Source organism: Phalacrocorax aristotelis, chromosome 18 (genome assembly GCF_949628215.1).
Source record: "Phalacrocorax aristotelis chromosome 18, bGulAri2.1, whole genome shotgun sequence".
NCBI lineage: Eukaryota > Metazoa > Chordata > Aves > Suliformes > Phalacrocoracidae > Phalacrocorax > Phalacrocorax aristotelis.
Window position 1 is genome coordinate 6,210,910 of NC_134293.1, and position 20,227 is coordinate 6,231,136.

Here is a 20,227-nt window from a genome sequence, read left to right on the forward strand (position 1 = left end):
TAGAGGTGACTTTGGTCACCAGTCTTTGATAGTAACACATGTAACTGTTTCCTGTAACAGCAGGGCTCTTTCAGTTTTGCATCTGGATTTACTGCGATTAAGCAGTTACACTGGTTGGGTCTGCTGCCAGCTCATCTCTGACATTTACCAAACAGTATTTTGCAAAGCACCTGGGTAAGGACTGCTGTCACTGATACTCAAACCACTGAAGACCATAAGGATTGCAAAACCAAAAGCTGAGGGGAGAATTCAGCTTCTGATGTACACAGCCACTTGACTATCTTTGTCAAATGGCAGTTGAGGGAGGCGGCAGTCCATTTCTCCAGGACTCTGTACTCTTTCTGTCAGTCACTTCTTGTGAGCATGTGGATTAAATTATCAGTGGTCTATGCCTCAGTTTACCATTTGGAACACTGATATATTAAACCAAGGATATTTTGAGTTTTAAGTAAGCGGGGTTTGTGGAAGATTGTGAAAACTTTCTATTCCAAGCATAAGGCATTTTTTTCATACTGATACTATGAATGTGCAATAACAAGATGCACATGGACATGCCAAGTTCCTGGATCTCCAGTCATGCAGAAGTAATGGTCACACATGATGTGCATGCTTCTTTCAAATCTGGTAGCTCTAGGTCTGTGGACAAGGTTACTCACTAAAAATAGTGCTGTCTCAGGAGCAGATTCCACACAAGCCAGAACACGCCATAACAGTGTATCTGTGCAGTGAGACCAAATGCAACAGCCTAGAGAAAGGAGCAGTATAACTGCTTCAAGACTTTTCTTTGCAGTTGCACCAGTTTGGTTGGAACAAAACAGGCATCAGCTCCTTCGCGGCTACCCAGAGCAGAAAGCTGTGCCGCACTGCATTGCAAGACCCCGTCTCACTGTCCTCTCCATCACTTTGCTCAGCGCTGATGCAGATCGTGTGCTTCTCGCCGTGCAAGCACAAGTGATGAGGACAGCCCGAGAAGTACTCTCCATGCTACACTGTACAGAGAAATTAAAATAATACCTATTTACCCGCCTTTTTCTTTTAATTCCAAGCACCTCTGGTAGTATGAGTCTCTTCACTGATACTGGAAGCTTTTTTTTGCCACAGACATCACTAACTGACGAAGAACGGCAGTGCCAGTGACGGGGGTGTGGGCGGGTGTGTGTGTGGGTGTGTGACGAGCACAGGCGTCTGGGAAGGGTCACTTACAAGGAGCTACAAGGCCCGATGGCGGGGGGGAAGGTGGCGGACCGGAGGAGGCCGAAGGAGGCAGCGGGGCTGCCGCCCGCGGCCTGCTGCCGATGGCGGCCCGGCCCCGCAGGCCGCTCCGGGCCCGCGCGGGGCACGCCGGGAGGCGGGCGGCGCGGGGCAGGCCGGGACACGCGCCCTGCGCCTCAGCCTCCCAAGATGGTGGCCAGCGGCTGTCCCCGCCCCTGCCGCGCACATGCGCAGTCGCGCGGCGGGCCGCGCCGCTCCCTCCCTCCCTCCTGGCGGCCGGGGCGCCACTGACAGACCGCGGAGCGGAGCGGTGCGAGCGGCGAGAGCCTCCGGGACCCCCCTCCTCTGCGCCCCGCCCCGCCGCACCGGTGAATGGGAGAGGCGGGCGGCGCCGGCCCCACAGAGCAGAGCGAAGCGGCGGCGCTGGTGGCGGCTCGGGTAAGGCCGGGGCGCTCCTCCCCTCCCCGCCTGCCTCCCCTGCCCTCCCCCAGCCGCCGTTGCCCCCCAGGGGAGGCTGTCCCGGCCGGCGGTGGGGCTCGGCGGGCCGTGCGGCCGGCGCGGCTCTCCTCTCGCTCCCCCCTCCTCTCTCCTCCAGCTCCCCGCCCTCCGCTCCCTCTCCTGCCCCCTCCCTCCTTCTCTCCAGCTCGCTCTCAAAATGGCGGCCGCGCCCGTTGGTGAGGAGGGAGCCGGGGAGGAGGCGGGGGAGGCAGGGCGGCGGGGCGGGAGGGAGGGAGGCAAGGCGGGGGACGGTCCCCGCGCCCCGGCGCGGCGGGGTGGGGTGGGGGCCGCCGGGTGCGGCTCCCTCCCCTCTTCGCTGGCCCTTCCCGGGCTCCGGCGCCGTCTTTGCTGCTGGTGACTTAGCAGGAAAACAGGGCGCGGGGGAGGAGTGGGCCAGACAAGAGAGCGGGGTGGGGTGAGGGGAGAGGAGCCCCTGCGGTGGGCTCCGGCTCTCCCGGCCTTCCTGTCCTTCCCCACCCCCCCCCACCTCCCTTAGGCCGCTTCATTTCTTCTGGTGACTTAGCAAGATACTGGGGAGGAGGCGATGGCCCAGGCGCAAATAATGATTTAAAAAATGTAGTCTGGGGCGAGGAGCCTGGTGTCTGTGTGCCGGAGAGGTTAGCGAGCATCTCTTCCCCGGATTCCTCCTGGAGGGTTTCCTCCTGTTCTCTTCTCCCCCGTCCTCTCCGAGGGCAAGGCAGGCGTTTGTCAGGAGATGGCCCAGATCTCCAGAGTCGGCCGCAGCACGGAAAACAAAACGAGAATTGATAATACAGGGAAAAGGAGTCGGCGTTATTTTAAGAATTTGTTTCACATCCACCCCGTTTTCCTGCAGTGATCTAGCAGGGAGAGCGTTGATAGGAGGTGGCTCAGACCTTCAGAACCAGCTGCAGTAAAAACGGGGGGGGAGGTCTAATCTCCCCTTCTTGGGGTCATATCGCTGCCTGGTTGTCTACAGTTGCACAGACTTCCCTTGAAAACCCTTTAATACTAATCGAATTTGCTAAAATACCCTATTTATTGATATTCTTGAGTTTTTGTTTCGGCAGGAGGTTATACGCAGGCAGGGCTTTTAATGGAAGTTGGGGGGTGGGAGTGGTGCCTTAAAAAGTTTAGGGTTTACTCAGTTCTGTGGGTGTGAGATTTTTTTTTGTTTGCTTGTTTAAGGTGGATGCAATTAAACTTGACCTTTAATACCAATAATAATGTGACACCTTCCATTTCTTTGCCATAGTATCACTGGTGAAATTTCCTTGCTGATAGTGCTGCAGCAGAGGGCTTGGTTGTTGCAGGTCAAGTCAATTCATAATGAATTATCTAACCTTCCACCATCCCCCTGTTAATCTAAGCTATATTAAAAATCTTTAATAAACGCTATTTTACTGTAAATAAATGTTTGGGCATATTGGCCTGGCTGAATTAAATATTTATGTGGAGATTCTTTTAAGTGTATATTGCTATGACAGTATTGTTTATGTAGTACTAGGAGATGGGGATTAAAGAACCTATGTTCAGTGATGATCATTTTGTAAATGATTGTGCAGCATTCGGCTGGTTTTCGGAAAAGGGAGGGTCTGCTATCAAAATGTTATTTACCCTTAGAGTAATTTTGCTACAGAGGAAAATTAGGGAACTAAACAAAGAAAATATTTTTAAACAGAAAGGTTTATTGCAAATCTCTAGCTTGTTCTCAGGGATCTCATTTTTGTGTGTTCCTTTTGATATTACCATGTTTATGGATGCTGTGTGGAGCCATTGAGCAGAGAAGAGACTGGGTGGAGTAAGGAGGCAAAGCTGCGAAATGGCTAGATTACCCTTTCATAGCTTTTTTTTTTCTTTGCTTGCGTTTTGCTGGGGTGGAGGAATACTAATTGCCGTAACAATGAAGTCTCTTCTTTAGGGAAGAATCTAATGGTGCAGCAACCTTCTGAAATGAAACAAATCTCGCATTCTGTTTTGAGGCTTATTTTTCTGCAGGGTGGATCTTGATTTGTCTGACAGAAGTGACCAGTCACTGTTGCAAAGCCATAATTTTTTTGTCTGATAACCATTTCAATTTATTGACTGAGATATTCACTTGTTGAATTTATTTTTATTTACACTTTGGATAAGAATTATAATTTTTGTGTGGGTATTTTACACACAAGATTCTCTGAAATATAGAGAACCCCCTGCATTGTTGCTTAGTGCTATCATTTGTTCCTGTAACTTCTTGGTTTGAGTGGCTTATGGGTGGACACACAAAAAAAGACAATCCCTGCTTTCTCTGGTGCTCACAGTAGAGTAACTCCTATTTGAATATGTACGTAATTGTATTACCCTTCTTTATGTGATGAGTTCGTATAAAATAACATCTCAAGATTTTTGGAAGTGCTTTTGAACAATATGGCTCTGTAAAAGCATTACTGTAGCACTCGGGTACTGCTGCATCATGGGGGTAATACTGATGCTTAGACTTAAAGTTGTGTAGGAAAGGCGTTCGTTAGAACAAAGGATTTGGGGAGTACAATAGGGATCAGATGAAGCACCTAGGATGGGCTGCTTGTAGAAGTGCTCTTCTGTTCCAGGTGGGGCTCATGGCATTCCCACCCAAATTTGGTGCTGATCAGAGAGAGTACAACACTGAACATGAATGATTCTGAAGCAGGTTTTGCTTTTTCTTGGGTGTTTCTCAGTTCTGGAGTCCGGTTTTTGATGGTAGGTGGCCACAGATGAGACTGTGTTTGGTTTTAATTTGCCCAAAATTAAAGGGTAGTGGCTTTTTTTATAAGATGTAGCTCATTCACTTAGAGTAGATGTTGCAGGATTCAATGGATGTGTTCACTAGCTGCCTGTGCCTAAAAATGAATCCAGGCTAAGAGCAATGAAGAATCAAGGAAACATTTGCCTCCTTATAACTTTCGTTGTTTTTTATCCTTTAAATGATGGTGCTTACTTTCTGTGCAGGAGTATATTGTTAATTTCTTTTCTACAAAAGAAAAAGGCATTAGTGCTTACCTTTATGACTGTATGCAAGGTCTGTCTTGCGTGTATTGCTGACTCTTCTGCCTGTACAGTCTCCTATGCTCCACCCAGCCTTGAGTGCTAGGGTTGTATTGTCTGCTCTCAACTTTTTTGTCTATCCAACTAGCTATCGATGGGACAGCTATTGAACTAACATCTGTTGACTGTCTTGCCCAACACTCCAACCATGTCTTTCTTCAGGAACTCTATAACCAGCTTCCATCGGTGCTAATTATAAATACCCTCTTAAAATATTCTGGGCAAACAATAGTTGGAAAACCCCTACCTCTCTATAGCTCAGAAATATGCTGTGTATGTTTGTTACAAAGTTTATTTACAACCCTCTGTAGCTGCTTCTGGTGTTCATGAACTAGAGTGGAATTACTGTAGCATGAAGGGGAGCAGCTTTTGAACAGTTTCGTTTTGGTCAGCTTTCCCCTACTTTTGTGAACTTCAGGACCATTTTGTAAACTAAAGGCAAAGACTGTGGGAGGGCTGCTGAAATGTCCATGAAGTGAACACTGGCATACTTGTCAGCCTGAAAAAGAGAACTAAGCTGCTTAGGCCTAAATTTAGGAAATCAAAAGGACAATAAAAATCACTAATTATTATTAATAGAGAATTTTGATTTCATATAGGATGTGGGGGAGTATCCAGCCTATAATATGTGATTTCTGATGGCAGTTGAAGATATTTCCCAAGTATCAGAGCCATGCGTGTTAATCAAAATAGTTCTGGATTTCTCCTGTGAGGTTTATTATAGACAAGTAGTAAGTCATGTACTGTCTATACATGCAGATCTGTTAATGAAGTTACAGCTGGTCTCCTCTTTCTCCTTTTATAAGAGCTTAAATATCATTGGCAGAACAACCTGTCTACTAAAAATGTATTCAGTTGATTAAGCCTTGCCTGGGTTGAATGGCTTTCTCAGGAGCTAATTTATTACCTGACACAAGGGGAATGGGGCTCCTAATGTGGCTTTTGGGTGTTGTGAGCATAGGTGTTTATTAATGGGTGATGTTGCTTTGTCTTTTGATCTGCCTGACATAGTAGGTTACACCTCGATTTAAGTTTTTAAAAATAGGCATTTACACTAAGACATAATCATGACCTGCTTAAAACTAGTTTTCAAGTATATGAAGTTATTTCATCTGAATTCTTACTATAAATGCTGTCCAAGTTAGCAGGAGTGCTCACATGGTCACCTTCTGCATGGAAGGCTTGTGCCATTACTGAAAATGCAGTGGTGTGATTTGAGCTGTAGCTGTATTATGTCAGCTTCATTGTGGTGCCCTTAGCTCACGTTGAGTTAAATGTCTCTGTTTCTTGTATTACAGTTACTTCAGAACAATGCTTTTTCTCATTCCTACCATGTTTTGAGACCTACTGATGAGTGTTATGTATTAGCAACATTTGAAAGAACCATGATTTTTGTGTGATGAATAATTTAGTTCTAGTTTTAACCTGGCAAACTTGCTCGGTACGAATGTGTATATCTAACTTGTGTCTTATCTTAGTTGTTTAAAGAAGGGCCTTTTCTTCTTCATACTCATTGATGCAGGACTTGAATGAGGCAATGCTTGCCTCATTCAGCATGTTTAAAAGCTATTTCTTTTTTCTTTTTTTTTTAACCTCATGCTTTCTCTTTAGGGGATTAGACAGGTGTGACTTATGCTGTCTTGCTTTTAGTTCACTGTCATGGAAGCCACCTATCATATCATTTCATAATGGCATGTACTGTTAAGGAAAAATGTTATGTGTGAAATAAGTGTTTGCTGTGATCCAGTTCATCAGTACTATAAACATACAATCCTCTTCAAAGCAAATTCTGTGTGCACAGCATTGTTCTACTAAGCAGTATCAAGTGCACTGATGTGTGCATAACTATATAAAAAAATTAACATTATGAACTCAAAGTACTTGTTAGTTAATACATTTAGAAGTACTTTTGCCATTTCCTCCTTGTTGGCAGTGCTTCTGAGACAGCCCAGCAGTTTGACTTGGCAGCTTATGGACTTTTGGATAAGGGTTTTAACTAATTTAATGTAATAAATATACCTTTGTGGTTGTGATTCCGTTGATTTTGGAAGACTTACTTGATATTTTTAACCAGTAACTAGTTGCTGCAGTCTTGAAAAGGTATTTCCAGTTATGGGACAATCCATATGGGTTGAGGTTTATAGGTGGTGCTGCTGTGGCAAATGTCTGTCCTGTAATTTTCTCAGGTCTGTTGTTAACTAGGTCCCTGCTGAGTGAGTTTGTAGATAAGCTTTTCTGAAGCACCTCTTGTTCTCCACTGCTTGTTGGTGAGTCAGCTGGCATACCTCTTTTGAGGTAGGGCTAAAGGTAACAGGTTTTATGGCATGATGCTGTGCTAGTTTGCATCTGAGATAGCACAATGGCCTTCATGATTGAGATTATTTATACCTTCTCTCTTGTATCAATGTTAATTGTTCCTATTGTGCTCCACAGATCTTAAGTTCTCTTGGTTTAATTAGACAAGTGTCTTTTCCCCCTGCTCCTGCAGATTGCCTCTGCCTTGTTTTTCTGCAGGGAGGTAGCTTAGTGCTAAAGCAAAGGTGTTAAGTTTATCCTTCTTTAAGACTAGAGGAAGATCGGTTAGAAACATCTAGTCTGTTCATCTGTAGATAAATGACTGTTTCTTCCTCAAAAGAACAATGTTGGAAGTTTGTCTTGTGCTTGACTCACCTGTGTTTTGTAGTGAAGAAAAACATTGGATAAACTGTTTGGTTTGTTTAAATGCTAGTGCCTTTACAATCCATTATGAGGAAGATGTCATTAATGTGTGTATATGTATTTTGAAACAGATGGTGTCTATTAAATCAGTAATGGTAGAAGTTTTTGGTTCTCACTCAGCTGGATTTGTAGGCAGCAAGCATATACTAGATTAGGGGAAGTTTAACAGAGGAGCTCTGACCCTAATATTCATCTGCAGCAGACAGTGAGGATTGTGTTAAAGTTCTAACATCATGCACGCCATTTCTGTAATAAAAATCTTGTGAATAGCTAACACTATTCCAACAAACTTGGAATGGTTCTGTCAAACTAATAATAAGGCTGGGATGAGTATGAGTGATAATTTCCAGTACCACAGCATATCACAATCACAAATTTATACATCAGGAAAATGAGAATTGAGATGGTTGTGAATATTTGTGGTCTGCTGCCTACTGTCTGGCCTTTCTTGGCCTTGTTTTGTGCTTTCTGACATTGCTTCTGTATGGGAAGGTGTTTTCCATTTCAGCAGTACAAGAAGTAATTCTGTGTTTGTCTTCTGCTCTCTTGGCTTAGATGAGGGACCTTCCTCTAGGGAGAGCAGTAGCTCTCTTCAGCAGATGATGTAGGGATTCTGAGAAGGGATGCTGGTAAAGTTTCATAGGGACTGGTTCCCACAACTTCAGATCTGCATTAGAGGCAGCAGTGTAGTAGGTGAAGATTGGGTCATAAGAAAGATGAGGCACCTTCTACAAGAACCCTGATTTCATTACTTTTGGTACCAGTGTCATGAAAGATTAAACTCTGTTCTCTGGAATAGGATAAGATGTATGTATGACAAATATGATGATCATTTGGGTTTGGTTCCCCCCGCCCCCCCTTGTCAAGGGAAGCCATTTTTGGTCAACAAGCTTTGAAAATGGCTAAAGGACTAACAGTGTACTCATCATGCAAAGAGTGGAAGTTCTATCTGAATATTTGTTTGGTTTTCTTTGTGGTTTTGACCTTCTCCTGTTTCTAAAGCTTCAACATAGGTGTTCCTTCAAGTTCCCTTCCAAATGTTTTTCATATATAAATTTAATCAATTCACAATCATTTTTAACATCACATTTCCAGTATAACAGGCAGTTTAATTATTGAAATATTTAAATTTGGATATAGGCCTGTGACCTCCTTTACAGTTGTAAGTCTACTCCTTAATTCTTCAAGCTAGAAAAGGATGAGGGGAAGAACTGGAAAGAACAAAGTTCAAATCCCATGCATGACTGCTGAGCGACTGTAAGAAACTATTTTGAGTACATGCAGTCTTCTCTTGGTGGCTAAGAGAATGTAGCTGAAATACAATGTCCTAGAATTGCTATCGCAAAATGCATATGTATTGTTTGACCTAGCAAAAATTATTTTGAAAAATATCTTCTGCTGAAGTAATCTGATAAACCATGATGTGCACTGGGAATTTCTCTGACCAGGTTTAGAGTTGCAGCTTGCAATACTTTAGCCCACTGTAACACTAACCCTTCTCCCCCCTTCTCCCTCTGCCCTGTTCTTCTACCACACCCCCTCAATTTCACTAACCTGTCTGACCAGAAAGTCGTTCATCTTTCTGGTAGAGTTCAGTGAAAACCCCATGGGCTTAATATGAGTTTAAAATGAATTTTGTGAAGTAATTCCTTGCTATCCTATCGCTAGCATAACATACTAAACAGCAGTGTAAAGAGTTCTATGTTCAAAACTTTTTCATGCATTTTAAAGGTTTCTATTCTACTGAAGCCTGCTTTTTTTCCAGGTTGTTCATTTATTGGTAGCTATTTTACATGCATTTTCACACAGAACTGAACAGACAGGCTAGAAGTAGGATGTTTTCACTTGTTTTCTACAAAAGTCTACATGGCAACCACAAACTTGAGCTCTGACCTGGAAGAAGCTTAAAGGCACTAAAATGGTATGTAGTGACTATGTGCTTGAGATGTTTCTCCTGAGAGTTAATTGTATCATACTTCTACGAGAATTGCAAAACTGAAGTGATGGAGGATAAATGTCAAGATTGGATTAACTTAAAGACTTCTAAAAAAAAAAAAAATTCCTCTAGCAAGTTTCGTCCAAATGTATTAAAAAGTCACATCGTATTGGTGCCTGGGAAGGTAACAAGACCAAAAACGTCTTTTGTTGTTTTACAGTCCTAAAGGTAGGCAGTGACTGCCAGTGATCTGTTAAGTAGTGGTTATAACTTGGAATAGGAAGGACAAGTAGATGGACACATAAGTTTATTTCAAAAAGTACATCTCTAATTAGGACAGAAATTCATTTATTTGGGGAACATGCAATATAAAGTAGGTACCTTGCACCTGTTTTGTAGCATCCTGATGACATTTCTCAGCTTTATTTTTTAGGTGTAATTATAACCTGCATTCCAAGTCTTTGGAACATAGGCACTATATCTGATCTGCTATAGATTACTTTCTAGTTCCCCATGGATTTATTGTTGAATTATTTTCAGAAGTAAGCTACTGTATCAGGTTTTTAGCAAAGTCAATTCAATTAACCTGTAAAAGTAGGTGAAATGGAGAAGAAAACAGGCATAGGACTTTTCAGTTTTTTGTGTTAAAAATATATTTGCTTTGATAAACCTTTAACGGAACTGGAAAATATGTTTGGTAACTTATTGCAAAATGTGAACAAACACTTCACAAAATGCTATAGCATGTGTAATACTATATTGATATCCTTGGCAAAGCAATTGTGTTTAAGACCTATGGGCATTTTAATACTTCACTTAATTGCAGAATAACAGGCTTACTAAACATGTGAATTAAAAATAAGGCTCAGAGTTATAATTCAGGTCAGATTTGCTTTTTTTGTTTTTCCAAAATAAGATAGTTGTTGGAGCTCACTTTTTCATAATCCTTCAGCTAGCTTTACTGATGTAGGCTGAAAAGTGGAAAAAAGATTAAACTAGCTCATAACTGAGTAGCTTCTTGTATTCTTCGACTCATCCCTGCCAGCTTAGCAGGTGATGAATCCTAACATTTTATAGGATAAGGTGTGTTTGCCACACTGTAAGAACTGCATGGCTGTTTTCTTGCGATTATGCTGTATGTGTGCTTTTCTGCTGTAACGGCAGGGTGAGGTGGAGCCGGGAAAGAAGAGAACTGGTCGTTTTATTTTACTTGTTACCGTTTTTCTTTCCTATTAACAATGGAGACAGATTTCTAACAAACCTTTTCAGGTCATAGTAGTTATGCCCAAGAAATAGGGATACTACTTCACTTTTAATTAGATGTGTATTGAAATGGCAGCTTCTATGGAATCTGTACAGTACGTTTGTGGGAAGTGTTGTCCTATTCTGTGGCTTGAGTTTGATAAGCAGCTTTTTGCTTACCGGGTTTAAAACAAAATCAGAGCATTAAAATTAGCCTAGATTAAAAAGTGTTTTATATACTTGTTTATATACTTGCTAGAATTTAGCTGTATAATCTAGAGGTCTAAGAGTACAATTAATTGTAATCTAGTTCTCCTGTAAAGGACTGTAGCTCTAATTGCCTGCAAATACTCACAAATAACCACTTTGTTAAACCTCTTGTTAATATGTTATGAAACAAGATACACTGTTGAAAAACTTTGTAAGGATCTAATGTGTCAGCCATGTAGCAAGTGACAATGCAACAAGGGTTTCTACTTTTTTAATGCGTAAATGGAGGGTCTCAGCTCTAAAGAATTGTGGAATTTAATTCTGATTATATCAATTCAGTTATTCTTTTGGTGGCTCTGGCCTAGACTACCACCTCATAAATGACTTGCCTTTCACTGGGATTGAAAAATTACCTGAGAGAGGAAGCTGACCAAACTAGGATTTCCGATACATTCACAAACTCAGAAGAAAACATAAGGAGACGACTTCCAGCTAAAACATCTTTTAAGAGCAGTAGAATGTGTTAGAGAAACACCTTGAAAGCTGGTAGCATGCAGCTAGACACTCAAGACTATTTTGAGTTTTACACAGGTTGTTGGAAATGTAACTTACTGCAAATTAAGATTTAAATTTGAAGCTAAATGTGAGCAGTCTAAAACTCTGTAATTGATTTCATAATGTGAACCCAGTTGTGTGTTCCATGCGTTCATAATGGCTTATATGCCTTTTCAACACCCAAGTACTTAGCATTAGGTGTGCCTAACCTGCCAGTCTGAGTGCGTGATCTCAGATTTTTTCTCCTTCAAAGAAATATTCTTGTTGAATATTAAATACATGATTTTGTCATAATAATGCTTCAAAAACAGATGGTCTCGTAGTTGAGTTTATTAGGATATTGGGATTCTGCAAAAAGCAAAAATTTACTGTTCTTAAAGCACAGCAGTGCAGAACTCTGATAATCTTTCAGAGTTGAAAGGTGTTGGTCTGTTCTGTATCTGCTAATACATTTGCTCTGTAATTTATGCCATCTCTCTCTTCTAATTTCAGGTATAATGAGCCACACTTATGTGTTTAGTGTATATAGCTTGTGTTTTTGTGGGGAAGACTGTTTACAGAGCCAAAGCAACGGTCATTAAGACTGCAGAAATTTAATTTATTTATTTTTAAGTTCCTGGAGGAGCTATGAATGTGTATTCCAAGATCTGCAATAACAGATTGGTCAGCAGTGGTTGTTAGGTTGCTAGACAGCAGCAGGGTGAACTTGGGGTGATGCTGATAAATTTAATTGCTGCTGCTGCTGATGTTGTGAACCAAGGAATGATGTTGAAAGTTTTCTTGATTTAACTCATAAAAATTCACAAGTTAGAGAGAAAATATAAAACACAGGAAGGACTATGTGCCTGTGGGAATTACGGGAGATAGGAAAAGTACTTAAGAACATAGTACGGCTGCTTTACTGTTTTCTGTAGTAGCTAGTAAGCAAATGTTTCTGTAGGCTTGACGACTTAGATTACCAGAATGATAAGGACTTTGAGCCTGGAGTTCCAGTGGGTGAGATGGCTTTCATCATGGTGCTGATGAGGATTTTCTCGATGATGGAAGCCCTGGCTTAAGTAATCAGAGTAACTTAAGCTGTGAAAGAAGCCAGTAAAATTGAACTTCTGAAACTTGTAAAGGCCTTATAATGTAATACATCTTTCTCTACTTTCTGTAGCTTTATTGAGGTGACTTTAAAAATATGGTTAGAACCTACAAAGGTCTGCAAGGAGTACTCGTTCACAGCGAACTTGGAATAGCTTTCTGCTTTCTGTCTGTATGTCACTACTTGGTATTTGTGTAGATTTTCTTAAACTTTATTGCTGTGGTAGCAGAGCACTGCCAGTCAACAAGGCTTTGATACAGATGGTTTTGCTGTGTAGCATAGTCACTCACAGAGAAAGCAAAGCAGTGATCCTAATGCATGCATGTTAGATTGGGTCTTGCTTGTGCTTCGGAGGCATGCTCAGCTGAATCTAGCAAGGCAAGCGTACCTCCAGAATGAAAGATGAGTTTGACAAATATTATTTCCCATCTATATATTTTAAGTTTACTGGTGTATATGTTGTTTCTGATAAAATAAGTAATTGTCTTAATTGCGGTTAGCAAGTTAAATGGATCATATCTCAATTGGGAGTAATTTTCAGTATAACTTTCTCTGATGAGCAGAAATGGGTATTGTTAGTCAGCTGAGCTGGTTCAGTGATTTGTTTATGGTGGTGATCCATAAGCAGTATTTTTGACACACTTGCTGGGAGTGAAGGAAAGACAATGGAGAACCTTGAACTGATCTAGCTGGTAAAATACTGCAGAAGATGACAAGGTTGGTTGCAATGTCACAGCTTCTCAGGATACATTTATGAAAATGCTTGGATTTGGAAGGGCTTCATAAGAACTTAATGTGAAAGACCCTGTTGAAGACAAGATTGGTGGAGAAGTTAATAAGCTTGGTTGTTGCATGATGGCAGCTGGTAAGCACCTAGCGCAGCTCCTTCCTGTGGTGTGATTCCCATAAGGCAGTTTAAAGGACAAAAGCCCTCGTTCTTTCTGGAATGCTAAATCCCTGATTGAACTAATACCTTGCAGGGACCAGTGTAGCATCTTACTGAAGGTACGATTTATATCATGAGTAAATAACTAGTAGCTAATGGTTTCTTTGACCTCCGTATTTATGGGTTCAATTTGGTCATGGTACAATATATGTGTTACTTTGGAAGAGTTGAATGGTACCCTGCCACATACAGATAGAACCTTCTGATTAAAGCTGTAGCAATGAGTTATTAAAATTGCTAAACAAAGTTGTAACAGTGGTAAAACACAAAAAATAACAAAACTTTCATCCTGCTCTAAAATATTTGGATGAGCTGTGGTATCTATGCAGTAATTAACAGCAGTAATCAATAAATCTCAAGGATTAAGTCCAGAAATACTATTTTAGCAGTTAAAACTAAGACAGCAGGCTGGTTTTGATTTTAAAAACTTCAGTTTTTAAGTGTGTTTGAAAACATCTGTTTAGTCTCATTGTAGGTTTACAAAGTAGATGATCAGCTTGAAATAGATAAAAGCTAAATGCCAGATTCAGGGCACAGTGTCTTTACCAGACATGTATTCCAACCAAATTTTAGTACTGTTTAGCATCCACTGTACTTTGATAAGCAAAAACATAATGAACTCTGAAGGAATTTACAGACTAAATGTGATTTTTTATGTATGTAGAGAATGGACAGTTTTAAGAATTATAATTCCAGTAAATTTGCTCTTGCTTGATGCTAATTTAGGTAAATGAACAGGTATTTTTGGCAGGTTGAGACTAAAATGCTGAGTGGTTAATTTTGCTCCATAATCTATTTCTCAATTATATTTAGATAATACTTGTAGAAAATAGGATTTAAATGTCTCCTGAAGCAAGTACGAACACAATCATAGAAATACCTACAAGCCAAGGCTTATAGTTTATTGGCCTGATGTATAACTGAGGGGAGTTCTGACTCTTGCCTGAAAGTGATTTTTCCTCCTGCCCCCCCCCCTCATTGCTTTGACTGTATCTGTTTAGCTATTGTGCTTTGAATACCTACTATATAGCTGTCACAAAGAGCTAGCAAATATAGTTGAACCTGTTTCATTTTTCTATTTGTGCATCTTATGAATGGTTAGCAGGCATCTCTTAAGTTATTGCAAAGTTTTCCAGTAATCTAGGAAACACTCGAACCACACTGATATGCATCGGTATAAGGACCTACTGTTTAAAGTCAGGAAGAAGAAACCGCCTTCTGAATTGTTAGGATGTCTTAGTCACCCTCGGGAAAGAGGGTGGTTCCTATACAATGAGATCTGTGATGTCCACTTCAAGTGTGAAGCTAGACTCAGCTGGGTGCCTTGACACTAACCAGTTGCGAAAGGTATGTATTTAGTCACCATCAGGGCGGGACCATCTTTAAATGCATGTAAGGCAGAATCTCTGAGCCTCAAAGCAATTTCAGTAGGAGTAAATGTGTCCTCAGTGCAGTGTGGGTGAGTCTTGTGGTGAGTGTGCTGGCTCGAGCAAAAGGCTGTATGTGGTGAAGTGAAGGAATCTCTGAATCCTGGTTTAGGGAGATGGGACGGGGTATTCCACTTTTTTTTTTTTTTGGAAGAACCTGTACTGTGCTGTTTCCACCTTACCTTACGAGGAAGGATTCTTCTGCTTTTCAGGCTTTTTCTGCCCGATCTGTTGTTCTTCATCAATAGTTCTGTATGTTTCTTGGCTGGTTTTTTATTTATTTTAAAGATTATGCTTCAGTGTGCCACTCCAGTCCTACAATACTTCAGGATTCGATTAGATTTTTTTATCCTTATCGCTCAGACACTTCTACCAGTGCTGAGTATAAAAGCTGATCATTAGCTAAGTGGAAAAGTTAGCAGCTGAGATGAGATAGTTGTCTGTTGAGGATGCACTACTCTTAATAGAGCTGAGGAGGATGTTACATAGCATTTTCTAATGGTTTGTGCTATTTAATAAAGAAGTAGCCTACCTAAACTGCAGTGAGTGACAGCTGTGTTTCTTGTCCCACCAGGTACCTGTATGTTGTAGAAAACTGAGCAGATAACTGTATTGCCAGGAGGACTGAGAGACAAACACTTGATGTGTCATACCTGTTCCAGTGTTGTGTTCAGCCAGGTCTAGCTTTTAATTTTAAAATGCTTATAGAGACAAACTGTATGTTTGCTGAGAACACTTGTAGCCCACTTTTGTTTCAAGACTACCTATGCAGAGGTTTGCCACTCAGAGCTTTTATATATGCAGACTATTGATATGTAATCAAATAGAGCTTAAGTTAGAAACTAAAACTTCCTGCAGTATAAGCGGGGCTATTAATAAAAGGCACATCCTGTTCTACATTTAATTAGTAGCTGTTACTCCGTGGATAGCTCTGTTTAGGTTTAGTCTTTTATTTTTTTCTGTACTTCACACACAACAAATAAAAATTTTCATACAAAGACATCTTGTCTTTCAAAAAAGATCTAGCGCTCTCCTGACAACACCTTATTCACAGTAAACTGCTGATATTAAAAATGACCGATTTCAGGCAAGATGTAGGGAACAGGTGGGGTCCGTGTCCCCCCACCCCCCCCCGTTCTCTTTGAACACTTGCTGCATCTCATTACTGAGGTTGTTTGCGGGTGTGTGTGTAACACAGTGGAGACTATAAACCTTGATAGGCAATGGAGGAGGACTGGTTAGTCTTGCTCCGCTTAGTTTTGTATGTCAAAGCCTTCTCTAGCTAAAGAAAAGGCAATGCACATGGACAATATTAGTCTGTTCTTTGTTTCTAAAAGTGGCACAGGTGTATAATTAAAGTTGGGTCCTTTTGGCTTTTTGGTTTTGGACATTTTTGCTTGGGTGGGGTTTTTTGTTTGTGGGTTTTGGGGTTTTTTGTCTGTTTTTAGTTCGTTTTGTTTTGTCATTTGTTAAAGGGTGTATATGAAGGAAGAAGTGGCCCTAAAAATACTTTGCCTTGTATTTAGGTGCCTTTGTAGTTAAAAAGTCAGGAATACTGAGAAGGGTGCTTGGAACAGGCACTTTTCAGAGAAGCGAGATGCTGTAGATCAGTTGATTAGTAACTTATTGTGGATCAGCTGTAATTTGCTAATCGCAGAAATAGCTGCTTTGCCCTGCAGCTGTTGAAATTTATCTAGTACTAAGATCTGTTTCTGAGTAACAGTTCAGAGTTGGAGCAGCGGAGCAGGCCAGGTGTTGCTAAGGGTTGGGGATACAGGAGAAGTTTGCGCTTGCTTTACATTTGAGGGGGAAAAATGCCTTTCTAACTAGATGATGTGTCGAGGATTGCCTGATAAACACAGTTGCTGTTATTTTTAGGCAAGTGCTATAGTTTCATCTCCTAGATGCAATGACAAAATTGACAAAATATTGGAGTATGATTTTTACTGGAATTACTGCACCGATGCTGGATTCATGAGGCATTTGCTGCTTAGTGGTAGTTCATAATACAAAAGCCACCTTCTGGTTTTAATATTGTGATTTTTACCATGGTAGTACTACAAACAGATTTAGAAGTTTACACATTTGTGTTCTGCTATTCAGTGCTTCAAACAGTGCTTCTGTGTATAAAGTGCCTTATTTTGTTGTTCTCCACAATGTTTATCACTACTGAAAGCGTTGCTATGTTCATACTGAAGTGTGGAGATTCAGCCCTTATAAGCCTGTTTTTCAGTACTTAAGTTTATAGCAGCATTGCCCTCTAGAGGGCACTTCTTCTGATCATTTAAATAGATTTTAAAATATATTAACTAAATTTAATTTGTATGCAGTACTACTGTGTAGTGAACAATATCCATCTATTGAAAAACCAGTTGTCTCTTTACCTGTCAAAGTGAGGTATGGGACAAGAATAAGTGACATGTTTGCTTCTGTTCTCTGAAAGGATGCAGCCTGTGCTATCAGTTTTCAACTGAATTGTTTCTGTAATTGCTATTAGGGAAGAGGTCAAACTAATTAAATAATGTCTTGCCTGTTTAGTGTTCCTGTCCTAAATGGCTTGCAGTGCAGTGTTATGGTGTACAGCATTTGATGTGGAAAATCCACCTGCAGAGTGAAATGCAGGCAACTTCTAGCTTAAGCTTATTTTGAAGCAGACAGCAGAGCCTAGATAGGTTTAGAAACAAGCTCCTGATCCCCTGTGATGGATAAGTAGACATTAATCATATGAGCTTAGTGTTTTCCTTAATTTTTTCATACAAGAAAGACTTTGGTTTACACCAAGCTTCTTACCAAAATTGTTACCGAACTTTTACAGTGAACCTTGCGTACCTGTATGTCTAGTAAAGAAATGGTAAGGAAGAGGCAGTGGAAGCATGTGTTTCCTGAAGTGGTTGGTAGTAGCTGGGTTTGTAAGCTTTCTATTTCCTCAGTCTTAGGGTATTGTCATATTCAGTTCATCTGGTTACTAAAAGCCAGTTGGTCAAACTTGTTTAACAGCTTGAGTAAATGAGACTTTTGTCAGGTATGCGAGAAACGCTAACTTAAGCATTTTTTGTAATCACGTTGCTTACAAAAGAGTACCTGCAGTACAGAAATCAAAAGGCAATGCTGCTAAAATGATTTTTGTCACCTTGACTAAGATCAAAACTGTCCAGTTGAAGTAGATTGTACACTAAGAATACGGAAGTTCATGTTGCTGCGTAAGGTAGTGAATAGTGTGTGTGGGAATAAGTAATTAGCAAAAGGCACAATTCTGACTTGAACACTGTCTTGAATAAGTCAGATTTCACCTATATTCTGAATTAGATTGCATTGTTGGATGTGTACTGATCAAGTCACTGTCTGAACCCAGCTGAAGTAATAGGCTTGTGGCAACTCTGTACTGTGGTAATTGTGCCGCCCTGACACGACTGAAGATCTGTTTAAAAATGTGTTGTACCCCAAATATGGGCACGATAAAAGATTAACTGTAGGTAAGATGTGGTAACCTGTGACTGAAAAGAAGGCGAGTACTGTCCTTTAGAGTGTGGTTCTTCGGAACTTCTTCAGGTGGTGATACTAGAACAGAAAAAGCAATTTGTTTAATATAATTGTGGAATAATCTACCTGTAAAGTTCACATGCTGAATTATAGCTGTAGTCTTCAAAGATGCTGTTTGGGTAAATCGTAGAGAACTGCCTAGTGTAAAGCCATGAATGAGCTAAAGTGGCAAGCTGAGTGTGCCTTGATGCCATTGGTTATGGCTTGAAGTGTGCCGTAGCAGCTTCCATTCCCTTTCTGGAGTGTTCTCTTCATTCCTTAAGCTCTCGCCAAAGCTTGAAAGATATAGGAGAACATTAGCTGATCTCTAGGGTGTGTTGAAAATTAACTGAATGAACCTTGTTGGGTTTAGTTTGATGAAGAGATGAATCTATGGAAGATGATAAATCTAGCATAAGGATAGAGGATTTTGGGCGTAGCTTTTTCACAGGAGTAGTGAGTGCAAAAAGTAGGCTGTTACACTAGGCTTAAGCTCTTTTCGTCACAAGAAAATATGTTGGAGTTGCCTACAAACTAGAACTGGGCTGTGACTGGAGATGTCTCCTTCAGCTCCCTGTTTCTTGAAGGAGTAATGGTGGGGAAGATGGGGAATAAAGAAAGTGTACAAGTCTCTCTGAGCTACTCAGTCTAGTCTGGAGATGTGCTGTAAGGGCACAATCCAGACTAGCAAAATAAAACTGCATTTACAATTTTAGTCAGCTTGTTCTGTCCAGAGTGGTCTTGCAGTCTGAGTGCAGAAATATTTGTGTCAGTCCAGAGCAACTGAATGCTTATCTGAAGGAAATTAATGGTGTCTCTTTCTCTACCTTCTAGATGGATTGAATCTTCTGTGTTGAATGCCTCCGGATTTCCTATTGGATTTCACGTCTGGAAAAATATTTTTGATTGAAGCCACTCAGTGGCAGACTGAACTGTGGATCCAGGGTTCCTAAGACACTAGATCTTGAGGAGGCAGCCACTGCTGAATCACGCTAACCTGACATTGCAGCCACAATGGTGCTGTCACAAAGGCAACGAGATGAACTGTAAGGAATGGTTAAGTCACAATTTCATTAAACGTTAAATATTTTGTTTCTAAATAGATTTTGCAGAGTGGCTCTGCTCACGTGACAGACCTAGTACCACATATTATGGTTTAGATCTCTACTCTTATTTTTGATATAATCACTGGTGTTTGAGAACAGAATTGTGAAATGGTGAAAATATCACTTCAAAGATATTAATGGAATAAAAAATGGATTCTTAAATTTGCTATGATTATCCTCTATTTTGTTTTGACTTCAGTCACAAAGTTAAAGGGTTACAGTAAGCAGCAAGCACATGGCAGTATATGCTCTAAACGGATTTGTGAGTTCTTTATCTTGAGTAAATTCTGACACTTCTTTGTTGTTTTTACTCCTAAGTATAGGTATGGATCTGATCAGAATGTGCTACATTGTCATTACAATCGTTGACTCGTTAAATTGTATTTAAGATAAAGGCTATATTTAAATAAAAGACAACAAAACCCAAACAAAACAATAAAAAACCTACTCTACAAAAAACCCCACCAACCACCCCTGCCCCTTCCCTTAGTTCAATTTCAGATATGGAATTTTTTCCAGGTTTTAAGGATAGGAATAGGCTGTCAAGTTCTATGCCTTAGTTTGCTTTCTCTTCTGTAATAAATCATGATAGAGTGAGTGGTGGGTAGCAATCAGGATGGCAATGTCTCGCATGATACCGAGCTTCATAAACTTACATAGAATTTGTGGTTGTTTTGTTTACTCCTTTTTAAAAGTACAGACCAAGTATCATTTAGCATTTGGTGTCTC

General features: G+C 40.7%; 1 protein-coding gene across 2 annotated transcripts in view; it reads left to right on the forward strand.

Moving 5' to 3' along the window:
- Positions 1-1,436: 1,436 nt before the first annotated feature.
- Positions 1,437-20,227, forward strand: part of PAFAH1B1 (platelet activating factor acetylhydrolase 1b regulatory subunit 1) — a 36,672-nt gene continuing 17,881 nt past the window's right edge. Inside the window, exons 1-2 of one of the 2 annotated variants that reach the window (XM_075112805.1) lie at positions 1,437-1,650; positions 19,227-19,438. In XM_075112805.1, coding sequence (XP_074968906.1) covers positions 19,407-19,438 — 32 coding nt within the window. In that variant the 5' untranslated portion in view covers positions 1,437-1,650; positions 19,227-19,406. Of the gene's footprint in view, positions 1,651-1,711; positions 1,887-19,226; positions 19,439-20,227 lie in introns of those variants that run through there. The other variant, XM_075112806.1, reaches the window with a different exon arrangement.